At 35.2% G+C, this 24,266-nt stretch overlaps 6 protein-coding genes and 7 non-coding genes across 22 annotated transcripts in view; 2 read left to right on the forward strand and 11 right to left on the reverse strand.

Annotated features, from left to right (window-relative positions):
- Positions 1–8,960, forward strand: part of LOC105217641 (pleckstrin homology-like domain family B member 2) — a 33,621-nt gene extending 24,661 nt beyond the window's left edge. For 3 of the 4 annotated variants that reach the window (XM_029043678.2, XM_011192733.3, XM_054230499.1), the window contains 6 exons: positions 6–925; positions 982–1,090; positions 3,661–3,883; positions 6,977–7,446; positions 7,515–7,647; positions 8,426–8,960. In XM_029043678.2, coding sequence (XP_028899511.2) covers positions 6–925; positions 982–1,090; positions 3,661–3,883; positions 6,977–7,446; positions 7,515–7,647; positions 8,426–8,602 — 2,032 coding nt within the window. In that variant the 3' untranslated portion in view covers positions 8,603–8,960. Of the gene's footprint in view, positions 1–5; positions 926–981; positions 1,091–3,660; positions 3,884–5,720; positions 6,080–6,976; positions 7,447–7,514; positions 7,648–8,425 lie in introns of those variants that run through there. The other variant, XM_029043680.2, reaches the window with a different exon arrangement.
- Positions 7,649–8,304, reverse strand: LOC105217640 (RING-box protein 1-like). The gene has a single exon (XM_011192732.3). The coding sequence runs from the start codon at positions 8,177–8,179 to the stop codon at positions 7,796–7,798; it is 384 nt and encodes a 127-aa protein (XP_011191034.1). The 5' UTR covers positions 8,180–8,304; the 3' UTR covers positions 7,649–7,795.
- Positions 8,760–12,071, reverse strand: LOC105217642 (uncharacterized). 2 transcript variants are annotated; one of them, XM_029043681.2, is made up of 6 exons: positions 11,927–12,071; positions 11,058–11,802; positions 10,409–10,846; positions 9,970–10,358; positions 9,676–9,911; positions 8,760–9,597 (listed from the first exon to the last, which is right to left on the reverse strand). In XM_029043681.2, the coding sequence occupies exons 2-6, from the start codon at positions 11,709–11,711 to the stop codon at positions 9,335–9,337; spliced, it is 1,980 nt and encodes a 659-aa protein (XP_028899514.2). In that variant the 5' UTR covers positions 11,712–11,802; positions 11,927–12,071; the 3' UTR covers positions 8,760–9,334. The 2 variants fall into 2 exon arrangements, with proteins under 2 accessions (XP_028899514.2, XP_054086479.1); XM_054230504.1 differs by lacking the exon at positions 11,927–12,071 and having other exon boundaries at positions 11,058–11,412; positions 11,474–11,615.
- A 1,213-nt stretch (positions 12,072–13,284) lies between these two features.
- LOC105217644 (40S ribosomal protein S5a) lies at positions 13,285–16,573 on the reverse strand. The gene is made up of 5 exons (XM_011192741.3): positions 16,423–16,573; positions 15,123–15,522; positions 14,785–14,901; positions 14,309–14,407; positions 13,285–13,456 (listed from the first exon to the last, which is right to left on the reverse strand). The coding sequence occupies exons 2-5, from the start codon at positions 15,519–15,521 to the stop codon at positions 13,388–13,390; spliced, it is 684 nt and encodes a 227-aa protein (XP_011191043.1). The 5' UTR covers position 15,522; positions 16,423–16,573; the 3' UTR covers positions 13,285–13,387.
- On the reverse strand, positions 13,582–13,726 carry LOC114804640 (small nucleolar RNA psi28S-1192). Its single transcript, XR_003752773.1, has one exon. It is a non-coding gene; the product is annotated as a small nucleolar RNA psi28S-1192 (small nucleolar RNA).
- LOC128922399 (small nucleolar RNA psi28S-1192) lies at positions 13,745–13,885 on the reverse strand. Its single transcript, XR_008471634.1, has one exon. It is a non-coding gene; the product is annotated as a small nucleolar RNA psi28S-1192 (small nucleolar RNA).
- LOC128922398 (small nucleolar RNA psi28S-1192) lies at positions 13,904–14,044 on the reverse strand. The gene has a single exon (XR_008471633.1). It is a non-coding gene; the product is annotated as a small nucleolar RNA psi28S-1192 (small nucleolar RNA).
- Positions 14,063–14,203, reverse strand: LOC128922396 (small nucleolar RNA psi28S-1192). The gene has a single exon (XR_008471631.1). It is a non-coding gene; the product is annotated as a small nucleolar RNA psi28S-1192 (small nucleolar RNA).
- Positions 15,582–15,737, reverse strand: LOC114804636 (small nucleolar RNA psi18S-1854). The gene has a single exon (XR_003752770.1). It is a non-coding gene; the product is annotated as a small nucleolar RNA psi18S-1854 (small nucleolar RNA).
- LOC114804637 (small nucleolar RNA psi18S-1854) lies at positions 15,822–15,977 on the reverse strand. Its single transcript, XR_003752771.1, has one exon. It is a non-coding gene; the product is annotated as a small nucleolar RNA psi18S-1854 (small nucleolar RNA).
- LOC114804639 (small nucleolar RNA psi18S-1854) lies at positions 15,996–16,146 on the reverse strand. The gene has a single exon (XR_003752772.1). It is a non-coding gene; the product is annotated as a small nucleolar RNA psi18S-1854 (small nucleolar RNA).
- Positions 16,574–16,706: 133 nt separating the features above from the next.
- Positions 16,707–20,263, forward strand: LOC105217645 (cyclin-dependent kinase 7). Of its 2 annotated transcripts, XR_008471159.1 has the most exons (3): positions 16,707–17,038; positions 17,116–18,592; positions 18,654–20,263. XR_008471159.1 is itself a non-coding variant. In XM_011192742.3 (2 exons), exons 1-2 carry the CDS (start codon positions 16,976–16,978, stop codon positions 18,073–18,075), a joined length of 1,023 nt encoding a protein of 340 aa, XP_011191044.1. In that variant the 5' UTR covers positions 16,707–16,975; the 3' UTR covers positions 18,076–20,263. The 2 variants fall into 2 exon arrangements, 1 of the variants encoding a protein (XP_011191044.1); XM_011192742.3 differs by having other exon boundaries at positions 17,116–20,263.
- Positions 18,221–24,266, reverse strand: part of LOC105217648 (phospholipid-transporting ATPase ID) — a 29,065-nt gene continuing 23,019 nt past the window's right edge. For 4 of the 5 annotated variants that reach the window (XM_029043676.2, XM_054230498.1, XM_011192746.3 and 1 more), the window contains 7 exons: positions 22,760–22,915; positions 22,531–22,682; positions 22,246–22,469; positions 21,940–22,165; positions 21,515–21,867; positions 21,337–21,456; positions 18,221–21,118 (listed from right to left, as the gene is read on the reverse strand). In XM_029043676.2, coding sequence (XP_028899509.2) covers positions 20,819–21,118; positions 21,337–21,456; positions 21,515–21,867; positions 21,940–22,165; positions 22,246–22,469; positions 22,531–22,682; positions 22,760–22,915 — 1,531 coding nt within the window. In that variant the 3' untranslated portion in view covers positions 18,221–20,818. The remainder of the gene's footprint in view (positions 21,119–21,336; positions 21,457–21,514; positions 21,868–21,939; positions 22,166–22,245; positions 22,470–22,530; positions 22,683–22,759; positions 22,916–24,266) is intronic. The other variant, XM_011192744.3, reaches the window with a different exon arrangement.

Consider the following 24,266-nt stretch of genomic DNA (forward strand, 5'->3'; position numbering starts at 1 on the left):
AACAGGTTAAAATCGATGTTACAGCAGAAACCGAGCAATGATTGCCTTAAAGAGGAGCTGCACAATGTAAGTGAGTCACTGGAAAACGACCGGAAGACTTTTGAAGACTTGGAGTTCCAGTATTTGGAAGAGGAATCTGAATGGCACGCCTATCGTGAGGAGTTGCATAACGAAGAAGCGAATTTCATTGTGAAAATAAAAGAAAAACGCCTTGAACTGCAACACCTGGAACGGCAGGACTTGGGCAATATTTCGGTGCATGCAAAAACTTTAAAATCAAAGTTGGTGAGTGCATGTTATTCGCTAAAAATGGAGCAGGAATGCCTTAAAGCCGTTGAAAGCAGTATTTGTGACATAACTGGTGATTTAAAGGTGAACTCATCCGAAGAAGATGTCAGTACGACGTCCTCAGCTTCACCAATATTACACAACAATCTGGCAGCAGGTGTTATGTCGCAATCGCTTTTTGGTTCTGCCGAATTGCTTTGTCCAAAGCGTACCACTGAGGATATAATGTCGAAGAGTGTGAATGAGAATATGTTTTATAATAATAAAATCGAACTGCCATCGCAAGCACCAGTCACAAGTACACCCAAACTTAAACAACTCTATGTCGTCAATATTGATGATGCAACAGCCGATATGCGGAGGAGTACTGAAGTTGAAATGGATGCCATGTTGGATGGGAAACTTGACGTGCCAAATTATGATCAGCACGATGAGCGGGTGAAATTTAATCTTTCGTTGGGCACCGGGGATTTTGAGGTAAATCCGTTGGAACGCCGTGTACCTTCGCAAGATGATATTGACCGTATATGTAAAGTGACGAGTAGTGCACCGATTTCAACAAAAGGTGCTAGTACTAGAATATTTGATAGTATCAAGGAAATCGAACGGAATCGTCAGTTGCTGCTGGCCCAGCAAGGTATTTAACACACCTTACTATTTTTAGAGTTTTAATAAAATTGCTATTTATTTAAGGTCATCACGTGATCGAACATGAACGTCAGAAAATCATTGATTTGAAGAAAAAATGTCATGATGAAGCACGCGCCCAGTATCTTTTAAAAATGAACAATGGCGAAAGAGAGTAAGTAGATATTGCCCTTTCAACTGCATTTTAATAATTTATTTATATGTATTATTTGATAATGCTTGGCACTCCAAAATATTTTTAAGTTGTGTTTTTGCCACACAAAAGGGAATATGATAAATTCAGAGTATTATTGCGATCACTTTTGGAATAAAATTATTATTTTTTAACTAATTTAGTTGATATTAGTCATTCTGAGACAACAATAAAGCTTCATTATAATAGATAGTCACATAAATTAGACTGCGACCGTTTTAAATTACAGTTGCATATGTTAGCGAGGGTGTGAACTGTTAGAGTGGTTTACTGGTCCTTTTCGTACGAAGTAGAGTTATGTTGATTAACTTCAATTAGTTCGTCATTCATGTGTGTGTGCTTGTAAATCAACGATTGCACTTGTTAACCTACTGTGACATGCATTGCTGCGTGGAGAATTCTTTATTATATACGCATGAATGATAGTTGAATGAGACTAGTGTTCGCGACTGCCAGCCACTGGCTGCAGTAAAACAATTTTTCTCAAACAATATTTCAATGTGGAAAAAAAATTTTGTATAATGTGATGTCGCTTAGAATCAACTGTTTTAAATTTTTAGAAGGTGTTTTTCTCTGCTTCATTTGTATAGTATGAAGCATTCTCCGAATATTATGGAGGAATACAACTGACAACTGACATTCTGTGTAATTTCCACTTCGTTAGCCATATTGCTTCAATTCGAAATACAATGAGTTGGAGTTTGAACAAGTCTTTTAAAAGCGTAGAAGTAGTGCATATTAATTACAACAAATTTTAGTTAGTTCGTTGTCCCTAAATGTGCAAATATCTCAACATGTTAATTAATTCCATTTTAATGAAACTGAAAGTGAGCCGTCTTTATTTCCTTATCACAATAAGCAACATTTCGATTTTCTCTTCCGTAGTGGCATTCTACGGGTGTTTTCGGTTAAAACTTTTTGATGTTATGACTCACGGACTTTAAATTAAAACGTTTGCATTGACTTCGCACCCTTCTTCCGCACACCTCAATATCACAAAAATATCAACAAATATTCATATCTTGAACTGTGTGCTTTTGCGATAAGACCTTTGAATATATTGGTGTGCTCACATGAGCCTTAGCATGTGCATGAGTACAAAATGTTTACATTAGTAATAAATTGCAAGCAAATAAAGAAATACATGCGGTATTTGCCGTTGGAATCCAAAATGTGTGTATGTAAGACGGAATATCCAAAGATGCTAACAGATAACCGGATCGGAGTTGTCGGTCTACTCTTCGACTCGTTAAATATTTCCTGGTGATATTTCTTCATCTTGTATGTGTATTATTTTGGTTATTCACTACTCAGTGTATTTAGTCACAAGACAAACTTAATGTATTGGAATGTACTAACATGTGGACATTGTTCACAAATCGAACCAGCTGTGCAATTAAAGCAGACCCGCAATCGGTTCAGCAACAAATCGGAAAACATAGCAGTGAAGTGGTGTGCGTGCGTCGTTATGCAGTGACAAAAGTTCGTCTGCTTGTACACCAAGCTCTCTATGTGACAGTTGGATTCGATCGGTGAAGCGCTTAATAATTCATTGGAAGAACAAATAAATCAGTGTCTTCATTGAATTCATTCAAATAATGTTAATTTCATAATATTGAGAGAGAGAGAATGCATTCCTCAAATAAATGTGAAAATCAGACAATGGTGCTTATGTGTTTACAGCTTGCAGTTCAGCACTAGAAGCGCGCCACGAAATCTAGGTCGTATTATCGTACATAACTCGACATAAATCGAATTCAGCGCATACTAATGAAAGTTGTGAAAATTATAATTGCTTTGAACTGTATAATTCATACACTGCTGTGTTTGTAAATACACTCTAAACGGAACTCAAACTGTATAGGTTTTGCACGTACCTATCTTAAGCGGTGATATACTGAATAATTATTCAGTCAATTTAACACAGATTGATGTAAACAAGGCAATCAGTTGCACCGACCATTTCATTGCTATGACACATGGATTAGTTTATTTATTTGTATTTGTGTGCGTTAGCTAAATTTCTGTAGGCCAGGCATTACTATATCGTTTTTCGCCTAGCTTTAGGCATTTTGATAAAATATCTTATCACTGACTGTTTTTATGATAACACTGGTCTTTTGCGTAGGTATAGGTTAAAATAACTCCAAAAATAATAAAAGGTACATATGTGTGTGTGCGTACATATATGGGTCGAGAGGTGTATGCACAAATGTTTTCTACTTTAGTTATACTCTGGTTAGGTTGTAATCGCGAAGTACTCACTGCAAGCGCTAAATGCCGTCGGAAATAAGTAACGGTGCATTTAAGTTTGCTGATTAAATCGTTCATCAAAAATCATATAAATCGATAAATATAGAAAAGAAATTAATATTACATATGGATAAATTCTGCGGGTTGATTTGCGGGTGAGATAAATATCTGTAATTACTATTATCCAATTATCTGTAATGAAAAATTTTTACATATCCACTAAATTATTTGAGCACACTTCTGAATTTTTGTAATATCTACTATGTTTTTTTTTACAGCAATAGCGGCAACAATGCACTGAGCAATTCCAATCAAGCTGAAATGCGAGAGCTCCAATGTCTTGAAAGCGATGAAACTAACCGAGGTTCCACCAAAGAAAGTCAAGCGGGCGCGAGTTCGTCACAAAAGAAAAATTCTGCTTTCGGTAACGGAAAAACACTCTCTCCACACATTGGCGCTCATGAGGGAGCGAATAAAATACAACCGGATCGATCTAGTCAGGTAAGAAGATTTACCATTGGCTTTCTAGTGTTACAATTTCTATTGATTCAAAAATGTAAATAATGCACACGCTGAATTTGCTAATCAATGAAATTAGACTGCTTTGCTATTTTTAAATATTGATGTGTTTTCGTACGTCATTTTAATTACACACCACGTATTTGCTTTCGTCATAATTGGTGATCGTATGCTCAAATGTCTACACTTGTGTATGGAAGCATTTTCTGTTTTGCATTTAAGATTAATCAACACTTCTTCGAAATTCTTTTATTGTTATTTTATTCGTTTTTTACGCGGTTTGTACAGCACATAGGTTTTGTTTATGTTTTAAATGCGTAACCACAAAATAACTACATATTGCGCATGGTCTAATGAAAAAAAATGTTAGCCAGGGGCTATCCCACGTACATATAATTCACTACTCGCCATTAATGAAATTCCTACGCATAAACACACATTTATAACATATGAGCAGATTTCGTTTGAATCTCAATAATACTCACATGCAAACAAATGGTATAAAAAATCTGGAAAATTGTTATTGACCAAAATGCCAAATTACGCGCCAATTTGTTCATTGCATGCAAGCGGAACCAGTGTAATTGAGCGCATGGGGTAAATATTTACTTCCGGAGGCGGTTGTTAAACGGATTCTACGAATTCCCATTTTATTTCATTGCGCCTCATTTCATTTTGCCCACGGAATGGTGAATTATTAAAGAATACAAGTTAAATAAACATAATTTGGTGATTTGTGCTTTTGTAAATAGAACTAAGCACTCAGATGTACATACATACATATGTACATATGTATAAGTAGGTATGTGTGAAACATCATCAATGAATTATACTATAAATTCAGTAAACAAATTAAATTTAGTTGTTTTATGGGCACGTAATGTGCAGGGAACAAAACTGAAACTAAAAAATCTATTTTTTTTGTAAAAATTTATTCACACTTAATATTAACAGCACTAACTGTTAATTGGTTTTGTTTCACTTACCTCATTTTCTACTATTTCACATAAACATCTCGTTTTATTCACCATAGAAGGACATTTTCTTTTGAAAATATTTATACACAAGTCTACAGTTTGCAACGGTTAATTTATGCAAATAAATAAATACTTAGAGCGAACGAATATTTGTAGACCTACCTTAATCCTAATATATATAATATCTATTAGTCATGCGCTTCAAGAGCGGAGAATTTATCAGTAGTATGGAGAATTTGAGAAATGCGCACGTAATCCTTTCAGTGAATTCAGATATACACATGCGCATGTTGATTCAGTTTTTATATGGTTTTATACGAGAACTACGCGCAATTTCTATTTCTCATACAATCCATTAGCTCCTACTCATCGGAGAATATTTTTAAATGAAATGTCGGTTTATGGGTAAAGTTGGCCATGTTGGAAAAATTCGCAAATGTGTTTTTTCAAATGGAATTTCAGCCATACTGAGTAATGTTAAATTTGCTGATGTAAAAACTATAATTGTATTTCAGAGTAGAGTAGAATCGTTCTAATGTCCTCATATAATTAAACAAAATATTATATAATAAATATAAGTAAACCTGCTCTATTAGATGGTGCCTAATAAACGCTTAAGGCCATTGTAGTGTTTCTAATTTCCATCACTGATGCTCAAAGAGTACACGCTATGACGAATTTTCTAAGCAACGTTTGCAATTGTTGTCTTCTCCGTTCTGCCAACACATCTCTGGACAACATCCGCCAATTTGTGGGTACGTACATATGCGTATGTATGTATGTATGTATGCTCACATCGGACACTTAAATACACCAGAATGCGCGCTGGGAAAATTATTCTCATTTGAAATGGCGAAATGATTGCGCGAATATAAAAATTTCAGTATTTCTTAACTTCTCATAGTGATCGGATGTATAGAACAAGTGTACATACATATATAATTATTGATAAATACGTGCAAATGTTTATTCATTGCGAAAAAGTGAATTTGATGAATTAAAATTCAGAAAGCATACCCGACGTGTGCTAGGCATACTGTAGTAACACCAATTAACAAATTAAAAGTAAAAAATATATAACTTTTACAACAACAAAAACTAAATAGAAATACAAGGGTCAAACATGTCAGTTTGGATGAATTATGTGAAGCATCGTCATGCAGACTCAAATAAACGTTATAAAACCGAGTGCTACTATCAAGTGAGTGACGAGTCAGAAAACCACAAACAGTTTAGTAGAATTAAATGGACAACTAATTAGTATATGTGTGAACAAATTTTACCATAAAGACATATATATATATTTGGAAAAGTTTTGAAATTATTAATTTATTTCATTTATTTATAAAAAAATAGTGTTTACTGCTTATTGCACAAATGTACATGTAGACACTTGTATTAATTAAATTCTTTCGTTGATGATGTTATAATTTGGGTTGTTATTGCCTAATATAGTATTAAAATCCATTGATCTTACTGGAGCTTGACATCATTAAAGACAATGCAAATCAAAAAGTCGTGCACAATTGTTTCAAAACTTTTTCTAGATCACATCATGATAATTAATTTTCTGATAAGCCGTTTATAAATTCCACTCGTTCCACGTACATGAATACAATCCTTTGTATAATGGACCTAATGCGCTAACTGACCGAGTAAAATAGTTTTATAATTTCATGCTATTTTGCTATTTTGGTCAAATAATAAGCTTTGATAAGCACCAACATTTTTTGCAGTTTACTCATCGAACTCTTCTTTCTCAAATAGCCATGGGTTGGCTACCCGCCAAACGCATAAACACCTTCTGCGTGTCTGTGCATAAATAAATACTTTGTATGTTGTATATTAATAGTACGCTAAAAAGTGTGTGAAGAGCAAATACAAATAGATAGGCACGTCGCCCATGCCACTTGGTCAGCGAATTCACGATTCTCCCAATTTCAATTAAACGCTCCACATGTACATGATGCACACATACAAACATAAGTATCTATATACATATGTATGTATGTACGTTTGTCTTTCTATTTTTAACCATAACAAACTATAATTAGTTTTAAACAAATTTACATCAATTTACACTTTGTTTATTTTGCAGCAACGCCACTCACAGCCTGAATTTGTGGAAACGCAAATACGTCAATCGCCATCCAGTCCACGGCCATTATCAGAGGCCAACTCGGAGTTGAGCTGCAATCTGCTAGAGGGCGAACAGAAAGGAACCTGCAAGTCAAACTTCGAATTGTCAACCACCACAGCGTCGAATGCCGCCACAACCGGGAGCAATAGCTACTCCACAGAGCGCATATCTAGCGACAGCGCCGAGGCGGCCAACAAGCGTTCAAGCGTCAATTCCAACGAGACTACGTCAGGCGGAAGCGTCTGCGGCAGTGGCAGCGGTAGTGCGCATAGCGAACGGAAACGTGCTCTGCCCAAACATCAGCGCCCGTTGACACGCTACCTGCCAATCTTCTCGCCGGATCTTAACTTGCGCCATCACATAGAGTCGGCCGGCCATCAGATTACGCTATGCCCGCACGTCTTTGTTGACGCCTTCAGTTGTCGGGGGTGGGTGATCACGAATTTTCATTTTTCCTGATTTGTTTACAAGAATTTACTAATATAAATATTTACAGTTATTTGCATAAGTTGGGCGCTACTTTCCACGGTTGGGCTCGACGCTGGTTCGTGCTTGATCGCCAGCGAAGCGCATTCATCTATTACGCAGATAAATCGGAGCGGAAACCCAGAGGAGGTGCTTACTTTTCGGTAAGTTTTTGAATAAATCAAAATATATTTATCTCGCATTCGGTATTATTGCAAAACACAAATGTATGTTTGTAAAATGTGCTAACAAAATAGACAGGCATGTGTCGAGAAACACTACGAAATAAGCAAGTCAACGCTGTACAATGAGCTAACGTCCGTACTTCTGATAATCCCACTCTTTGTTGTCCAGCGGACACACCTGACGCGTCTTGAGCCAACGTGAAATGCAATGAAAATGGAAGGCGTGGTTGCATGCACCCCAAGCGACAGTGCACTCTTCCTTGGTGCTGGAGCACAGCGGGTTCGCCTGGCACTCAATGCACAGATCCATAATTTGGTTGCGACAAATGGCGCAATTGTCCACGGCTACGTCCCACGACCAAAGGGCCTGCGCCTGCCACTTCTTCACCACGAAGCGCTTCGATTGTGGCTGCGTGTTACTGCAAGATGGCGCCTCGTCAGAGAACTCTTCGATGTCTTGGAATTCTTCGGTGTCCGTGTCATCTACTTCCATCTGATTGGTGGTGCTCATAACAGATGGCGTTCTTAGTGCCAGCGTTACACTTAAATACGAGTTTCGTTGGATAATATAGAGCAGCTAAATAGTTGAAAACAATATTAAGTGATTGTTATTAGAATTTGATGCTCGCATGAAAATTTAAACGAAAAACATTTCATTTTCGAACTTTTGACATCTCACTTAAATTTTTCATTACCGTTCCGTGTCTGTACTTTAAATAATTAATTTTGTTTTTGTTTTTTCTTTGCTTTCTTCTAGACAATAGACGAAGTGTATTTGGACCATTTAAACGCCTCGAAGAGTGGACGCCCACATTGCACATTTATTGTTAAAACCAAGAAGCGCAGCTACCATCTGCAAGCGGCCTCAGATGCCGCAGCAAGAATATGGATCGACGCAATTATTACCGGCGCTCAAGGGAATCTAGACTACTAAGCACGTATACTCCTATACCAATAAATTATAAGTTACTTAAATTAAGGCGACAGGAGTAATCACTAAGAGTAAGAAACTCTTGTGAACCATATGCGAAATTGTCCAAGTTACTAAAGAAGATTGAACTACTGCTCACACATACCTTGTATGATATAGGAATTAACCAATTAATCGATTAATTGAAAAATGTATATGACCGTAGGTTTTAAATAGGTTTAAGCTAATTGTAAGTGTTAAATAAGTGAAACTATAGCTCAAACTTAAAAACAACAACAACAAATTGGAAACAATCAAGAAACGGCAGCTATTCCAGAGTTTTCGATATACTTGAGTAAAGTACTGAGAACATCCTATTAAACTAATCAAATACAAATGTGTTTCTAAAGAGGAGTGCCTTTCCACTAATTTGCAAAGAGTATGTATCTAATTTTTGTGCTTTTTGAATGAAATTTTATTTTCGAATTCAGTTTTCATATACACCACGTTTATGGTATGGTATATTATAGTTTTATAATTCACATTTTGTATTGACGCGAGTATTTTTTCACTAACTTGGTAGAGTCAAAATTTTTAAAGCTATATCAAAGTATATTTATTAATATATATAGTACATATATTTATGTAAGTGGCTCATATAGCTCACACATTTCTAAACTTTACAACTTAAATATAATATGATTTTAAAATAAAATATAAGTTTTTAAGAAAATGTATAAAAAGTGTGTTTCTAAATTATTTGTCTTGATATTTTTTGATGTAGTCATTCAACCAGTCATGAAATTTCAGCATGTACGCATCCACCGAACCTACAAAGTTATGTGATTCAAATGCGGGTGGTGAGTTTTCATTCACACCGAAAATACTTCGAATGAACCGTTCGCTCATAAAAGCAGCTGCAACGACATCGCAGACCAACACTTCGTGGCGAAAGCAGAGTTTTGCAAAAGACTCAGCAAATTGTTTCAATACGACATAGGATTGTTTGGTCAGGCATTCTGTTGTTTCAAATAATTAGTTTTCGACAATTGTTATAATATATGTATACATATATGTATAATGCTAAGGATATTTACCAGGGCGCGCGAAACGTGAAGTTACAAAATATTGCTGTAGTAATTGCGAAGCTTCTGGTGTCAGATCTATGGAACGTTTTGAAATTGCCTTTAAAAAGCAACGCATGTCATCGCTGCTGATTGACAAGTGATCCACAGTCGATTCGAAGATCTTCACAGACGATTGCTCTAGTATATAGTCTACGAGCACTTCATGCTTTTCATCGTCGTCCATGCAAATAGGAATACCAAAGATTCTGAAAAAAATATTTCAATTCGTAAATTTCAGCTAAACAGTTACGTACGTGTACTTACTTAATGGCTTTGTTGAATGTCTGTTGATCTTTAGCATTGCCTTTGTATGAGTGCCAGTGAGTCCATATGGCGGTGCCTAAAGGATATATTTGTGACGAATTATCAACATGCACTCGTGAACACTCGATGACTCTGAAAAGCTGATCGGCCCGCGCCAACTTCAAACGTGACCAATCGCCAGCGAAGTATACACCTCCATTTGCTAGCAGGATTGGATCTGCTACAATCCATTTGCAATTGCGGTACTTTCCACAGGATGGCGGTTTTACCATATCTGCAGGCCCAACGAACCGAACGCCCAGTTGTGCAATGTTTGTAAGTAAATAGTTAGCTATGTAAGTATTACTGCCGAACGCAATTATAGGTATCGGTGGACGATCGGGATTTGTCTGCAATCACATAATTATTATTTATATCAAGTAGTTGCGAACTGACCTACACTAATGGATGCCAAACTAAGTAGTAAACCCATTTTCAGATTAACAAAACAATCCATTGGCACACGCTCTTGACACAGCTGTGCGCTTAGCGCGTAAACGAATGCAAAATCAGAGTATTGAGCCCGTACCAGATCGTATAATTGCTTCACAGAAACAGGCACCATACCTATATCGCGGGTTGAACTGTAATCTGTTGGGTCTGTAGATCCACTAGCATTGACCATTTTTGGAGGTGATATACTATTGACCATTGCTCTTGGTGGTTTAGTTTTATTAACGTTTTTAAGTGTGTAATCCACTGCATCGTCTGGTTTAAGAGCCGAAATAGTGCTTGGTAAAGCTGGGATATGATCTAAACGTACTGCCACTGGGCATGAAGTACAGATTTGTTTATCAAGTTGAGTTTCTTTCTTTGTTGCATTCATTTGAGTTTGACACTGTAATATCACACAGTTTTCAGTAATTAGCAAATACCATAATAATTATCCATAATAACTGTATAATACTCGAGGTCTAAATTATGTAGAGCAAACTAGTTTTAGTATCAAATATGACAAAAATGTTCAATATGTTAGGTTATTATATCAACTAAGTGAAAGAAGTCTAAGTGGCGTTACTCAGAAAACTGTATTGTGCTTATTTTCTTACCATGCGGTCTAAATTTGCGTCACCAGCTAATGAATGATCCATCTGTGAAGAAAGGTCCAAGTTCACAGCCTTGAAAACCGTTAACTCATCTTCATCGGAAAAGGCGTCAATTGCCGTCAGATCAAACAGTTCCTTTTTGATAACCTCATCGATAGAATCTACTGCATCACAATTATTACTAGAGGAAGTTTCTTTTGTAAATTGACCAGGTTTACTCGTTGCATGTTCATTTCTTCTAACAGCATTATTAGTGTTTGTCTGTTCAAATTCTGGATTCAGGAGTTTCTCGGAGTTATTAATTTCAACGGTCTCAACTTCCATCGAATTTAGCACAACCGGCTCAAACTGTTCTGAACTTTGTTGCGTAAAATTTAAAGTGAAGTCCAAATCATCGGGAAAATAATTTACATTCCCACCTTGTGAACTCATTTGTGATGGAAGCTCTTCCCGATTGAATTGCAAAGTACTGAGTGTTTGATCCGCCTTTGCAGTACCCTCATTGCGCTCTGTTCTATGCTGATTAGTGCTTTGGGAGAATTGAATTGTCGGTGGTGGACTATCAAAATGCAATAGGGCGTCTAATTCATTATCTGTAATATTCCTCAGGCTCATCGCAAAGGTACTTTCGTGCTCTAATGCGTGATTACGCTCCATGCTTGAAAAATTTGACCAGCGCGCGTATAATCGTAGTAGCCAATTATGAGATAGCTGTTACCAAGACGAAGCTCGCAATCGTGGACGTGTTCTAAAAATTTAAAAATTAATCTTTAGATATATTAAATATAAGTTTAGAAGTTAAATTTATAGATCGCTTTTATAAAAAAATAACAGTATTTTTTAAAACTGTATTTCTATGTAATATACCGTACCTTTGACATGCACAGTTAGTGCACGAAAAATTTTATTCTCAACTCTGGGACTCTCAATACAAGAGGGGGGAAGTAAGCGCAGCAAGTGAAATTTCTCAGTCACACGCAATTTTGCATATTCATTCATGTGATGACCACAACTGTGGCATATAGGAGCTATTGAGATTGAAGATAAATAATATATAATGGATGAACCTATGTGCATGTAATCTTACCGTCTACTGAGTCCGATTTAATTTTGTTGCGCTGGCAACCGGTTGAACAAAACCACGTCGACTGTAAACTGTAAATGAATCGCATAGACATTGTGACAAAGAAAGTAAAGATTTATATTAAACATTGTTTTTTTTTTTAATTCTACTTAAAAAGAATAAAAATATTAATGTTATAACTTATCGCAAGATAATTATTGTTAGTTTACGGTTATGTCTATTAAAGTAAATGGAATGAGTCTCACATTTCTAACCGAGGTTCAGATATCGCTGATAAAATTCCAATTGTCCACGACAGCCCTTGTGGCCAGCCGTTTTTGAAGTTTGCAAAGTGCAAATCTTCCTGTAGTGGTAAGCCGTTGAATCGCAGCTGTAAATGTAGCTGGTCAATGTCGATGGCTCTTGGTGCGTTACTTTCTTCTGTGCTTCGAGACAATTTAATTTGGTCACGAACAATTCCATACACGCAATATTTAGCAGCGTTAAGAAATTGTAATGGTTCTTCGATAACCTGATGCAGCAATTCAATTGCATGAGTCTCAATTAAATCGCTGTACTCGAAATGGAGCGGTACAAATAAAGCACCTAATGCGTCTTCCGGCTTCTTGCTATTACGATATCTTTCTATGAATTGTTCGGTTGCGCCTTCAATAATTTTGATCATTTGACCGCGTCGCATAAATACTTCAAGGAGTTTTTGATCTCGGAATCTGTAAATTTTGTGTAATACACATGAATAAGCCACTAAAGGAGAATTTACTTACGACTGCGATATTTGCGAAGAATCCCTTCCAATGAATATAGCCCCTACATTGAACATGTTCGCATTTCTATTTACATTAAATTTAGTGTACGCATTAAATGCTCGCGGGAAAATTTAAAATTTTGACAATCACATTATAAAAGTAGAGTTGCCAAGTCACCCCAAAACTATACAAAAACAGCACAGCAGACTGACATAAGAGCAGGGATGTTGTATCCCTGAATGTAAAAAAAATATATATAACCAGGCACCTACTTGCTCCCTTCATACTCTTATTAAATTTATGGACACTCGTTTATGATTTCTACAACTGAAAAGATTATTTTTACAAATCCCTATTTATATAACGGAATCTTCGAAAGAAGTACAACAAATAACACCAATTGAGTTCAACTGTATTTCTTTTCTTTATTTATTCAATAAATCATCTTTGTAATTTTGTAAGTGTAAAAAATGTACACAAAAATGAATGTACAATTGTAGTGCTTATCGGTTGGACTTAGCAACACGTTCCAACTCATCCTTCTTCTTGATAGCATAGGAGTTAGATGATCCCTGAAAATAAGGAAATATTTTTAATATATATTAGTATTCATTAAGTATATTACATATGTTTTAGAATTTACTAGATCTTTCAATTCAAATACTTGATGGTATTGATGAATGGTAATGTAGTATTGGAATGTAGTTCTACGTTTCTCAAGCGCAATAAAAAGTCTTGTTTACTTTAGAGTGCTAGGATAATAAAACCTATAATTAATTTTGTCCACAAGCGAGGCAAAGCAATTTGGTAAGAACATTGTTTTGCATTAGAGAGGACTAAATTGTTAACAAAATTAGAAAAGTTGTTTTTCTACGTTTCTCGAGCATCAAACTATTCAATAAATGAAGTTAGACGCTAGGATAATAGAAATCTTGATCTTGTCCACAAGCGAGGCGAAGCAATTTGGTAAGAACATTGTTTTGCATTAGAGAGGACTAAATTGTTAACAAAATTCAAAAAATTGTTTTTCTACGTTTCTCGAGCATCAAACTATTCAATAAATGAAGTTAGACGCTAGGATAATAGAAATGTTGATCTTGTCCACAAGCGAGGCAAAGCAATTTGGCAAGAACATTGTTTTGCATTAGAGAGGACTAAATTGTTAACAAAATTTAAAAAATTGTTTTTCTACGTTTCTCGAGCATCAAACTATTCAATAAATGAAGTTAGACGCTAGGATAATAGAAATATTGATCTTGTCCACAAGCGAGGCAAAACAATTTGGTAAGAACATTGTTTTGCATTAGAGAGGACATGTTTGTTAACATTTTTTAATGGATTTAATACCATCATTTTGAAATTACTACACCGTATTTGAGTTGGGATTTGTTTAATATAACGCTATTATATATTTTGAAAATTACCTTAGCAGCATTAATTAATTCATCAGCCAAGCACTCAGCAATGGTCTTGATGTTTCTGAATGCAGCTTCACGAGCACCAGTGCACAACAGCCAAATAGCCTAAAATAAATAAAAACACATTAATGTTTATCTAAAATCGTCTACAAAAAAATCACTACTATAGAGTTTGTTCTAAGACGGTTTAAAAACAATGTATGTATATAATATTTGTTTCTTTAAAACTGTTTCAGATTTTTTTCTAGTCCAGAAGCATAACTCAAGTTTTATGCAATAAAAGAATGAGTAATAAGCTGGACCTAAAATATACTTAAAATGTTCATTTAGTTCATGCGACAAAAGCCGATAATACTTTTTGACGCTATGGGTATTTAAATGTTATTTTTATATAGCCTACTGTTATAGTCTTGTAAAGGATGTACATAACATTTACAAGGTATTGTAATAGGCATAGAAAATGAAATTAATAAATGGCTTACTTGATTGACGCGACGCAAAGGCGACACATCGACGGCTTGACGGCGCACGGTACCAGCACGACCAATACGGGTCGAATCTTCACGGGGACCGGAGTTGATAATGGCGCTCACGAGAATCTGAAAAAGGGTATAATCATCATCATCAAATATATATAGATTTACATATAAACTATGTAAAATACTCCAGCCAATTAATATTTATTTCTCAAAATATTCAAAATAAGGAGTATATTATTTGTTATGCGTCCTCATTCTACCTGATCATAGAGTTGGAAGTGTCTCTACAACAGTTTAGCATGGGACATAATTTTTGACATTATTAATACCAAAATAATTACCTGTAGGGGGTTTTCGCCTGTCAACAGGTGGATGATCTCAAAAGAGTGTTTGACAATACGGCAAGCCATCAGTTTCTTACCGTTATTGCGGCCCTTCATCATGAGGGAGTTGGTCAAACGCTCGACAATAGGGCATTGAGCCTTGCGGAAACGCTTAGCCGCATAACGACCAGCAGAATGTGGCAAGTAGCGAGCGAATTTCTCTTTGACGGAAATGTAATCTTGCAGTGAGATGTCATTCACAGTGACATCGTCGCATGACCAACGTCCGAAAAGTTTGATTTCGGGCAATTCGGTTGTGGCCACAACATTTGTTTCCAAAAGAGTCTCAGCACCCTCAGTTTCAATTGGCGCTTGCTCCTCGAAGTTTTCGACAACACTTTCTTCAACTTCAGCCATTCTGAAAATATTGAGAGATAATTAAAATATTGTTGACTTTATAATTTAAATTTGTATAACTATGAGCTACTGTTGGTTTTTAACTTTATTAAGGAGATATCTTCGAAACGATATCCTTAAGAGGAATAGTTAACCATAAGTTTTATATGGTCCAATTGAATACCGCATATACTATTGATTGAAGTGCGTACGGTTTTAGTTATGGACAAAAATTCCTTAGACGCAAGTATGCAATTAGTGTATTGAAAATGTTGACAGTTAATTAGAAACATTGTTTAGCTTAGAATCGAAATTTTTATAACTGAGCTACTGTTGGTTTTTAACTTTATTAAGGAGATATCTTCGAGACGATATCCTTAAGAGGAATAGTTAATCATAAGTTTTATATGGTCCAATTGAATACCGCATATACTATTGATTGGAGTGCGTACGGTTTTAGTTATGGACGACCAAATGCATAGATTCTAGTATGTAATTATAATTTTGTAGGTATTACTTTATTAAGGAGTTTATCTTTTAGCCGATATCCTTAAGAGGAATAGTTAACCAATATTTTATGGTCCAATTGAATACCATATACGCCAATATTGGAACGTGTATGGTTTTAGTTTTGGACATATTTATCACTTTCTATTAATTTTATTTTATTTTTATAGCCACTTATATGTAGAGTGAATAAACTTTGGAAAACTGTCGAATAAATCACAAACACACGTGTGAAGTTGTCTCAAAAATTACACTTAATCAGTGGCTTTGCTAAGCATTTTAACCTCAAATTTAAACTTGTCACAATTCATCGCAGAAGCTTTAAAATTCCACTTTTTGATTAGCGTAATGGTTTTGATTGAATATGGAGTCCTTTAATTGATATTTCAATAATTTATAATAGCAAATTTCTTACTTTTAAACTCAGAAAATTTGCCTTCGCTCCAGACAGTAATGGCGTTCGCCAGAAAAAGAACATGTTCACATAGTGCTGCCAAGTTCGATCATTTTCACACATCCGCCATATTGCCAAGTCCGAATATTTGACATTTTCAGTTGCCTTTTCTGTTGTTGGCAATGCCTTGATGAATTAAAAAAATATGATAATAATTTTCATGTCGAAACTTCTTAAATTTTATAATTTTGTTCACTTGATAATAATTATATATTATTAAAAACTTTGTATTATAATTTTGAAGAAATTTTCTGAAAGTATTGAAAATTTTTCTTAAAATCTTCTGCTTCTTATGACAGCGCCATCTCACCATTGGATCATACATTATTATCAGAGTGGGAATTGTATGCACTGAGATAATTGCAATATTTATATTCATGTAGTTTTTCGCCGGTCGATTAAAAACAAAATATATTTGCGATATTTGCGAAATTGGTTGGTAACTGCTGGTATTTTTTTTATGAAAAGAAGTCATTTTTAAATATATAGCAGTTTGTAAAATATAATAATCTAAATGCAGCAGTTGGACGGAAAGCTTACTCGTTATGAGAAAATTTCATTTCTCGGCGAGGGTCAGGTGAATATTAAATATACTTGTAATCTCCACAGAGGAAGTTCGGAAGTGTATATTTGGAATTTATTACATCCTTTCAGTTTGCCACAGTATATAAGGCGCGAGATGTGCTCACCGATCAGATTGTCGCAGTAAAAAAGATAAAAATAGGAAGTAGGGAAGAGGCCCAGGATGGCATAAATCGCACTGCTTTGCGTGAAATTAAGTTATTACATGAGCTGCAACATGAAAACGTTATTGGTTTAGTAGACGTTTTTGGTCATAAATCAAATGTGTCCTTAGTCTTCGACTTTATGGATACCGATTTGGAAATTATCATTAAAGATCCTAAAATTATACTCACACAGGCAAACATAAAAGCCTACATGGTTATGACATTGCGTGGCTTAGAATATTTGCATATGAACTGGATTCTGCATCGAGATTTGAAACCCAACAATTTATTGGTTAATTCAGACGGTGTACTTAAAATCGGTGATTTTGGTTTAGCCAAATTCTTTGGCTCCCCTAATCGAATATACACACATCAAGTAGTGACAAGGTGGTACCGAGCACCTGAACTGTTATTTGGCGCGCGCCAGTATAGCACTGGAATAGATATTTGGGCTGTAGGCTGCATACTTGCTGAATTGCTTTTACGAGTCCCCTTTCTACCAGGCGACTCGGACCTTGACCAGCTCACAAAGATTTTCCAAGCTCTTGGCACACCTACTGAAGAGACTTGGCCGAATCTAAATAAATTACCTGATTATATGCAATTTAAACAGTTTCCTGCAATTCCATTACAACATATATTCACAGCTGCGCCCGATGATCTCATCGTATTGGCGGAAAAGTTATTAGCACTTAATCCAGCACAACGTTGCACGTGTACAGAAGCATTGTGTATGAAATACTTTTCCAATAAACCAGCCCCATCTATGGGACACAAACTACCAATGCCCTCAGGTAACAAGCAGGCAGTCGAGGAGAGACCAAATCTCAAACGGAAACTGATTGATGCCTTAGAAGGTGGCACAGTGCCAAAGAAGCTTTTTTGATTAAACTCACAAAATGTTATTAATGGTAATATTTTTATAATAATTCGTATGCATGAATTGTTAGTTTTTTCTATTGTTTATTTCCTATAATTTCACACTTTAATATGTACATAACATATATAAGCCAGAAAAAAACACAATTCAGTATATGTAAAAATACAATATTCTTTATTAAAAACAATGTTCAACATTAATCATCAATGTTCAAAACTTAAAGCGCCTTAAAAATACATATTGAATAGAATAGTACAACTATAATAGCGGAGCGCATGCTTCCCTACGTCCCCACGATACTCAGTGTTGTGAGTATGTGTACTACTGCTCTACTAAAGATCAGTTGCATATTGAAAAGCATTTAGCGCTGAATGCATGTATGTATGTGTGTATATGAGTAAATCTACTATAATCACTATCTTACATACGAACATAAGTACACTTGCTAGTTTGGTATAGGAATTGGACGTCAATGAACACTGACATTCTAATTAAAGCGAGCAGGCAAGATTTAAGACTACTCGTAAGATATTTTGGCTTTGTATAAAAAAGTTGTAATTAATCACAATTCTTTTTATGTTTAGGTAACAATTCTCTACGGATAATTTCAATTCTCATTGGTCCAAACATTCCAGTTTATTTGTTTAGAAAGAGTTACTTCAATGAAATATTGATTATTATATTAAGGCAAAACTTGACAATTTTCTTTTATTAGCCGTTAACTTGAAACTTATAATAATACAAATAAATATTTTGTTTAACTAAAGATTTAACATTTGTGGCTTATATAATTTGAATTTTACATTATTTCTACTGCGCATTCAACTTCACATATTTTCAAATAGTTTAAAAGCCAATCATATTTGTATGCCTCTTCTAAATATCTTATCTTTTGAAAACGGTTTAGAAAAGTATTTTCTAATATTTTTAGTCATAATCTATAAAAATGAATTTAGTAGTTCACACTCGATAACCTTTAGCACTTAGCACATTGGAAGATTTACATGTCAAATAAGAACTCTTTGATTTAGCTTTATTCCTAATGCAACGGAGCGAAAAGGAACTCGAGTGTATTAGTGTGACAAATAATCTTAAATTTATTAAACTTGTTTGTGAAAAAGTCAAAAAATTATAGTTTTATAATAAACAAGTTAAAATTATTTGAATTAAGAAAATAAATTTAAATTCTTGTGAAATGCTATTCTGCTTATTGTAACGGTACTTCGTTTCGCCATGTAAGAGGTATAAGATAACATAATTGATTAATATTTGTATGTAAATAAAAAGTTGTTTGTTACTAAAAATATATCTTAAAACTGTTAAGCCTCATTCACTCTAACAACGGTTCTCGTCATCGTCCCAACATATCCTCACTTTGATTCTAAATTGCAGAACACCAATCAGAGAACTTCATCACATCCGCATCATTTGGTGTTATATTGTTTTCTATTTCGATTTCGGAAATAATTGACTGACACTAGTAATGGTAATATTAGAGACATATGCAAAAAAATGCAATTGTTTTATGGAAATATTAAGAATATTAAGAATATGAAGGGTTTAATGCATTGTTATAATCAGCAAACTTTCTACGTGAAAAAGAAATAGCTAATTTTTTATGAAGAAAAACTCAAAATCGCTTCTCTTTATTTTTGAATATTTTCATAAGATTTCCCTTGTTTATTAACATCTCTTATTAAATAAGCAATATAGAAAATGTATTGTATAAACAAATTAAGTATTTAAATAACGTATGCACTGGAGTTCTTAAATAATAAAAAAAAATAAGATTTTTTTTTGGTTTACTCAAAGTACAAGTTTAGAACCAAGATCATGTCAATATAATTGAAACTCTGATGCTTCTGCAAGAATATGTTAACAATTTAGGATTTTATACAGTTTTGTTGTTATTATCACTTTGATGATTCATAAAAGTATAAGTATCGTGGCCTCCCAACTGACGAGTGTATACAAGCAACAAAATCTCTATGGTTATTTATGATTATTTTATAAACGATAATACATTTTTGTGAAACTTTGTGTTTTGAGTCGGTTTTTGAGATGAGATTCTTTTTAACATATATTTACGCGCTAATATAATTGTAAAAATTTCCAACATTTTCATAATTTGAGAGATAAGAGGGATTCCCTGCAGATCGATCTGCAGACTAAGCCATACAAGCACTCTTTATTATCTATGCACACGCATGTGCATGTGAAAGGGTGGCTATTACTTATTTAGATATCGTTAAAGCTGTTTACTAAATATTAAAGCTTTTATTTTATAAATTTTGAAATTTTGTATTTCTTCACTTCTGCCTTACAGATTTCAAATAATTTTGTTGTTTGTTTTTCATACTAATTGCGTAGTTTTATCAAAATATTTACAAATAGTAGATAATTAAACACAATCACCTGATCGTACAGTATTAACATACATATATGTAGGTATATATAATAATTCTATGACTATAAAGGTTCTTGGGTTTTCTAGTTGATTGTAGAGTCCTTAAATAATTACGAACTAATTGCTACAGCATTTTGTTAAAACTTTCCTCTTGTGCCTTGATTGCAATAATTCAAGTTCTCCTTTTCCATTGCAATGTGCAATTTGGAATTTGTAATTTGTAATTTTCAATTTGCTTTTTGGTTTATTCTTTTGGTGTCATATGGATTGAACTGCTGATGCCTGCCAATCGTTCAATGTTCGCTTTCTATATGCTACACATACATACATACGTTAATTAACTTAAAGATTAATTGTATCTAAGTCTTGGCAAGGTGCACGTGGGCTTACGTTTTCATCGCTACGAGCGCCATTGCTGCTGTCACCGCCCGCAGCGCTCTCGGCATCGGTATCGTTGAGATATCCCGTCGACGAGTTTTTGTTACTTCGAGTGCTGTTGTTATTGTTTTGATTACCTTTGCCCTCGTTGCCATCTATCGTTTGCGGCTGCAACTTTTTACTGCCCAAGCCCAATGGGAATGCGAAATCCTGCGGTAATTTGCGCATGATCTTACCCGAAGTAATGAGTCGACCAAAGCCCTCCTGGAAAGCGTTCAAAATATTTTAGTTTGTTTTCCAAAAAAATTGCTTTTACGACGAGTAACTCAAGCATAAACCAGTTTAAAAAAATATCTTCCAAATTCTATCAGAATTTCAGTCCTAACATTTTTCATTTAATTCCTTAAATTTTATCTTGTGTACCGTTAAAACTAGTGTGTGGCCACTTCAAGCATTCTTCTATAACTCATCGTCGAACTCACCTGATGTGCAAACGCATAGCCGGAGCGCAACGAACGTCGTGCTTTTCTGGCCGAAGGTGTCCGCATTACCATGTTACTTTGACGGGACTGGCGTGTGCTCACGCGACATTTAAGACGTATCTGGTAGACAAAGAATAATTAGTTATTGTTAAGTAGAGGTCTCTATGCAATTGCTTACCTTATCAGCTAGGCTTGGATATACATCGATTAGGTAGAATTTGTAGGCCAACACAGGAGCCATTATCACAATAACTGTTATAACCATTGTCGCCCAGAAGGTCAAATCCTTCATAGCCATCGCCAGTGAGCCGACATAGGGGCCACCGAAGACATAGTTATAGAAATAATCCAACACGAAGAAACATACCAAGCTACCCCAAACGGTTATGTGATTGAATATCGTCCAATATGAAGTATACAAGGCTATCTGAGCAGTATTGTCAATTATGAGAATGGTGGCAACAACCGCACCCAAGGTCATGTGATCGCTCAGTATGAGTCCATTTGGCGAGACACCATCCTTGTACGTGCCTAAAACACCAAAAATAAGAATTAATAAAAATGGCATATCTCAAAGACAATTCGTTCGGACTCGTCTATTACCGTATGGTATTAAGAATAATATGAGCGAACTGAAGGCACCATGCAGGACGCTGTAAACGAATTCGCGCGTGTTGAACAGTTGACTTTTCAGTCCGGGTGTATATAACTTCGGATATTCAATGCTGTGCTTGTCGGAGACATCTTGCTCGAACACACCCAAAGCTAACACCGGCAGTGAGGTGTAGAACAGATTGTATACTGATATGAACATCGGGTCGAACACCGTCTACAAAGGCGCAATGATATGTATATTCAAAACGCATTAATTACTACCAATACTGATTTTAGTTCTATGTGGACACATACCTGCGCGCTAAAGCCGCAAAAGAACGAATACCAGCAGTGGCACAGGGTAAATGCAAAATTCTTATAGAAAAAATAGCGCAAGAATTTACACATGCGATAGTACGACCAGCGGCCATGAACGAGCAGCAGACGCTCCAAGTAGCGGAACTGCGCTATCGAATAGTCGCTGGCCAGTACCGCTTGTAAACCCTCCTGACCGGAGATGCCAACGCCTATATGAGCAGCTACAATTACATATTCCCATTATTGTTATGTACCATGGATATGCTCAAGTTGTTGCATTACCTTTGATCATTGAGACGTCGTTGGCGCCATCGCCGATTGCCAGTGTTACCGCATTCTTGGCGCGCTTAATCAACTCCACCACTAAGGCTTTCTGCAGCGGCGTTACGCGACAGCAAATGACGGCCTTGCACTGTGAAGCCACATCCAGGAATCTAAACTCAGTGCAAAAGATAAATATTCCAAATTTAATTTCAATGTAAGGAAGATCGAGCGAGTGAAAGTGACTTACTTTGATTCCAATTCAGGCGAGAGGCAGTAGACTAATGAATGTCCATTCACAACAATAGCGAATCCAGTATTCTCTTCTATAACCTCATCCGGGTGCAATGCACTCGCACCCTCTTCACCTTTCTCAATATTGTCATACAGTTCATTGCACTCGGCGCTGTGGTGGATACGAAATCGTTTATCGTTAATCATTTATGAAAATATTGCATATCCGCAAAGGTACACAGAGAGAAAATTAAAATAAACGCATAAATGACACTTTGTACAAAGACGGTAGACAGTACTACATGAGAGTGGGCGGTAGAAATGAATGTATGACTACGGTTACACAGATCATGCAGACGAGCAGTAAAATTATGAAATTCAATTAGCGTTTGTTAAATTTTGAGAAGAGTTTTTAACATGCATTTACCCACGCTTTATTAGCGAAGCTATTGTAGTAGACGTGCGTGGATCGCACTTTAATTGAGTCAATTAGTGGTAGAAATTGCTAATTGACTCAATTAAGTGGCGTTTCGTTTAATCAAAAGTAGAAGGAAACTGTTTGATTGACTGTGTGGCCGGGTGATTGATTAGCAACAGATACAAAGGACGGCAAAAATGAATTAACAAAAACAATGCAACGAGCTTTCACAAGCAATTTCAAAAATGTTTCAATGAATTTAACGCCATTTTGACTTTAACAACCTTTGGACATAATGATGACATGCGTTTAAAGCCTACATATGTACTTACATAACTAATACATATACGAATTTTAAAAGCTCTTTAAGCTCTTAACAATAACGAAAGCAACAATAACAGCAACAACATGATGGCTTGAATGATAAGTGAGTGAAAAACGAGTACTATACATATGTTTAATTATATGTATGTATGTAAAAAAAGATAATACGAGTATATGAAGGTAATTTGAAAGGAACGAACGAACGAACGAACAACAAAGCGTAATTAATTATAACTATTAACTATTAAATGTGTTAAAAAATTTGCATGAAGGAACAAGTATTTACTTTTCGGGCGAAACAAGTACCAATAGAGGGGATCATCCTTGTACAATATAATCGAATCACTGATTGCTATTTCTTTATGTAACTGATTACTTGGGTTTCAATGTGTTATAAGTTTGTATGTTTTAAAGAGTTTGTGTTCTAAGCAATAATTAATTTTGTGAAAACTGAAAATTTAATTTGTGCATACGTACAGTTGCTACAACATATATATATTCTCAACTTAAAATACTCCACTCATTTGACTAAAACTGAAATTGTTGATTGGCGAATGGCGATTTAAGAATTTTATAAGGGAAACAGGAGTCGCGCTGAGTATCTAACTACAACTCTAAGGGTTGAAGGTATTTCTGATATTGAAGAGCTGATAAATGATAATCAAAAAGTTTGACTTAAAATTGCAGCGTCTTACATATAAGAATCGTGTACATATCTGCCACTTTATGAAGATCATAGAAGCAATTGAATATAGATAAAGTATATTTACATATATAAGAG

The sequence above is a fragment of the Zeugodacus cucurbitae genome, chromosome 5, assembly GCF_028554725.1.
Source record: "Zeugodacus cucurbitae isolate PBARC_wt_2022May chromosome 5, idZeuCucr1.2, whole genome shotgun sequence".
NCBI classification, from domain to species: domain Eukaryota; kingdom Metazoa; phylum Arthropoda; class Insecta; order Diptera; family Tephritidae; genus Zeugodacus; species Zeugodacus cucurbitae.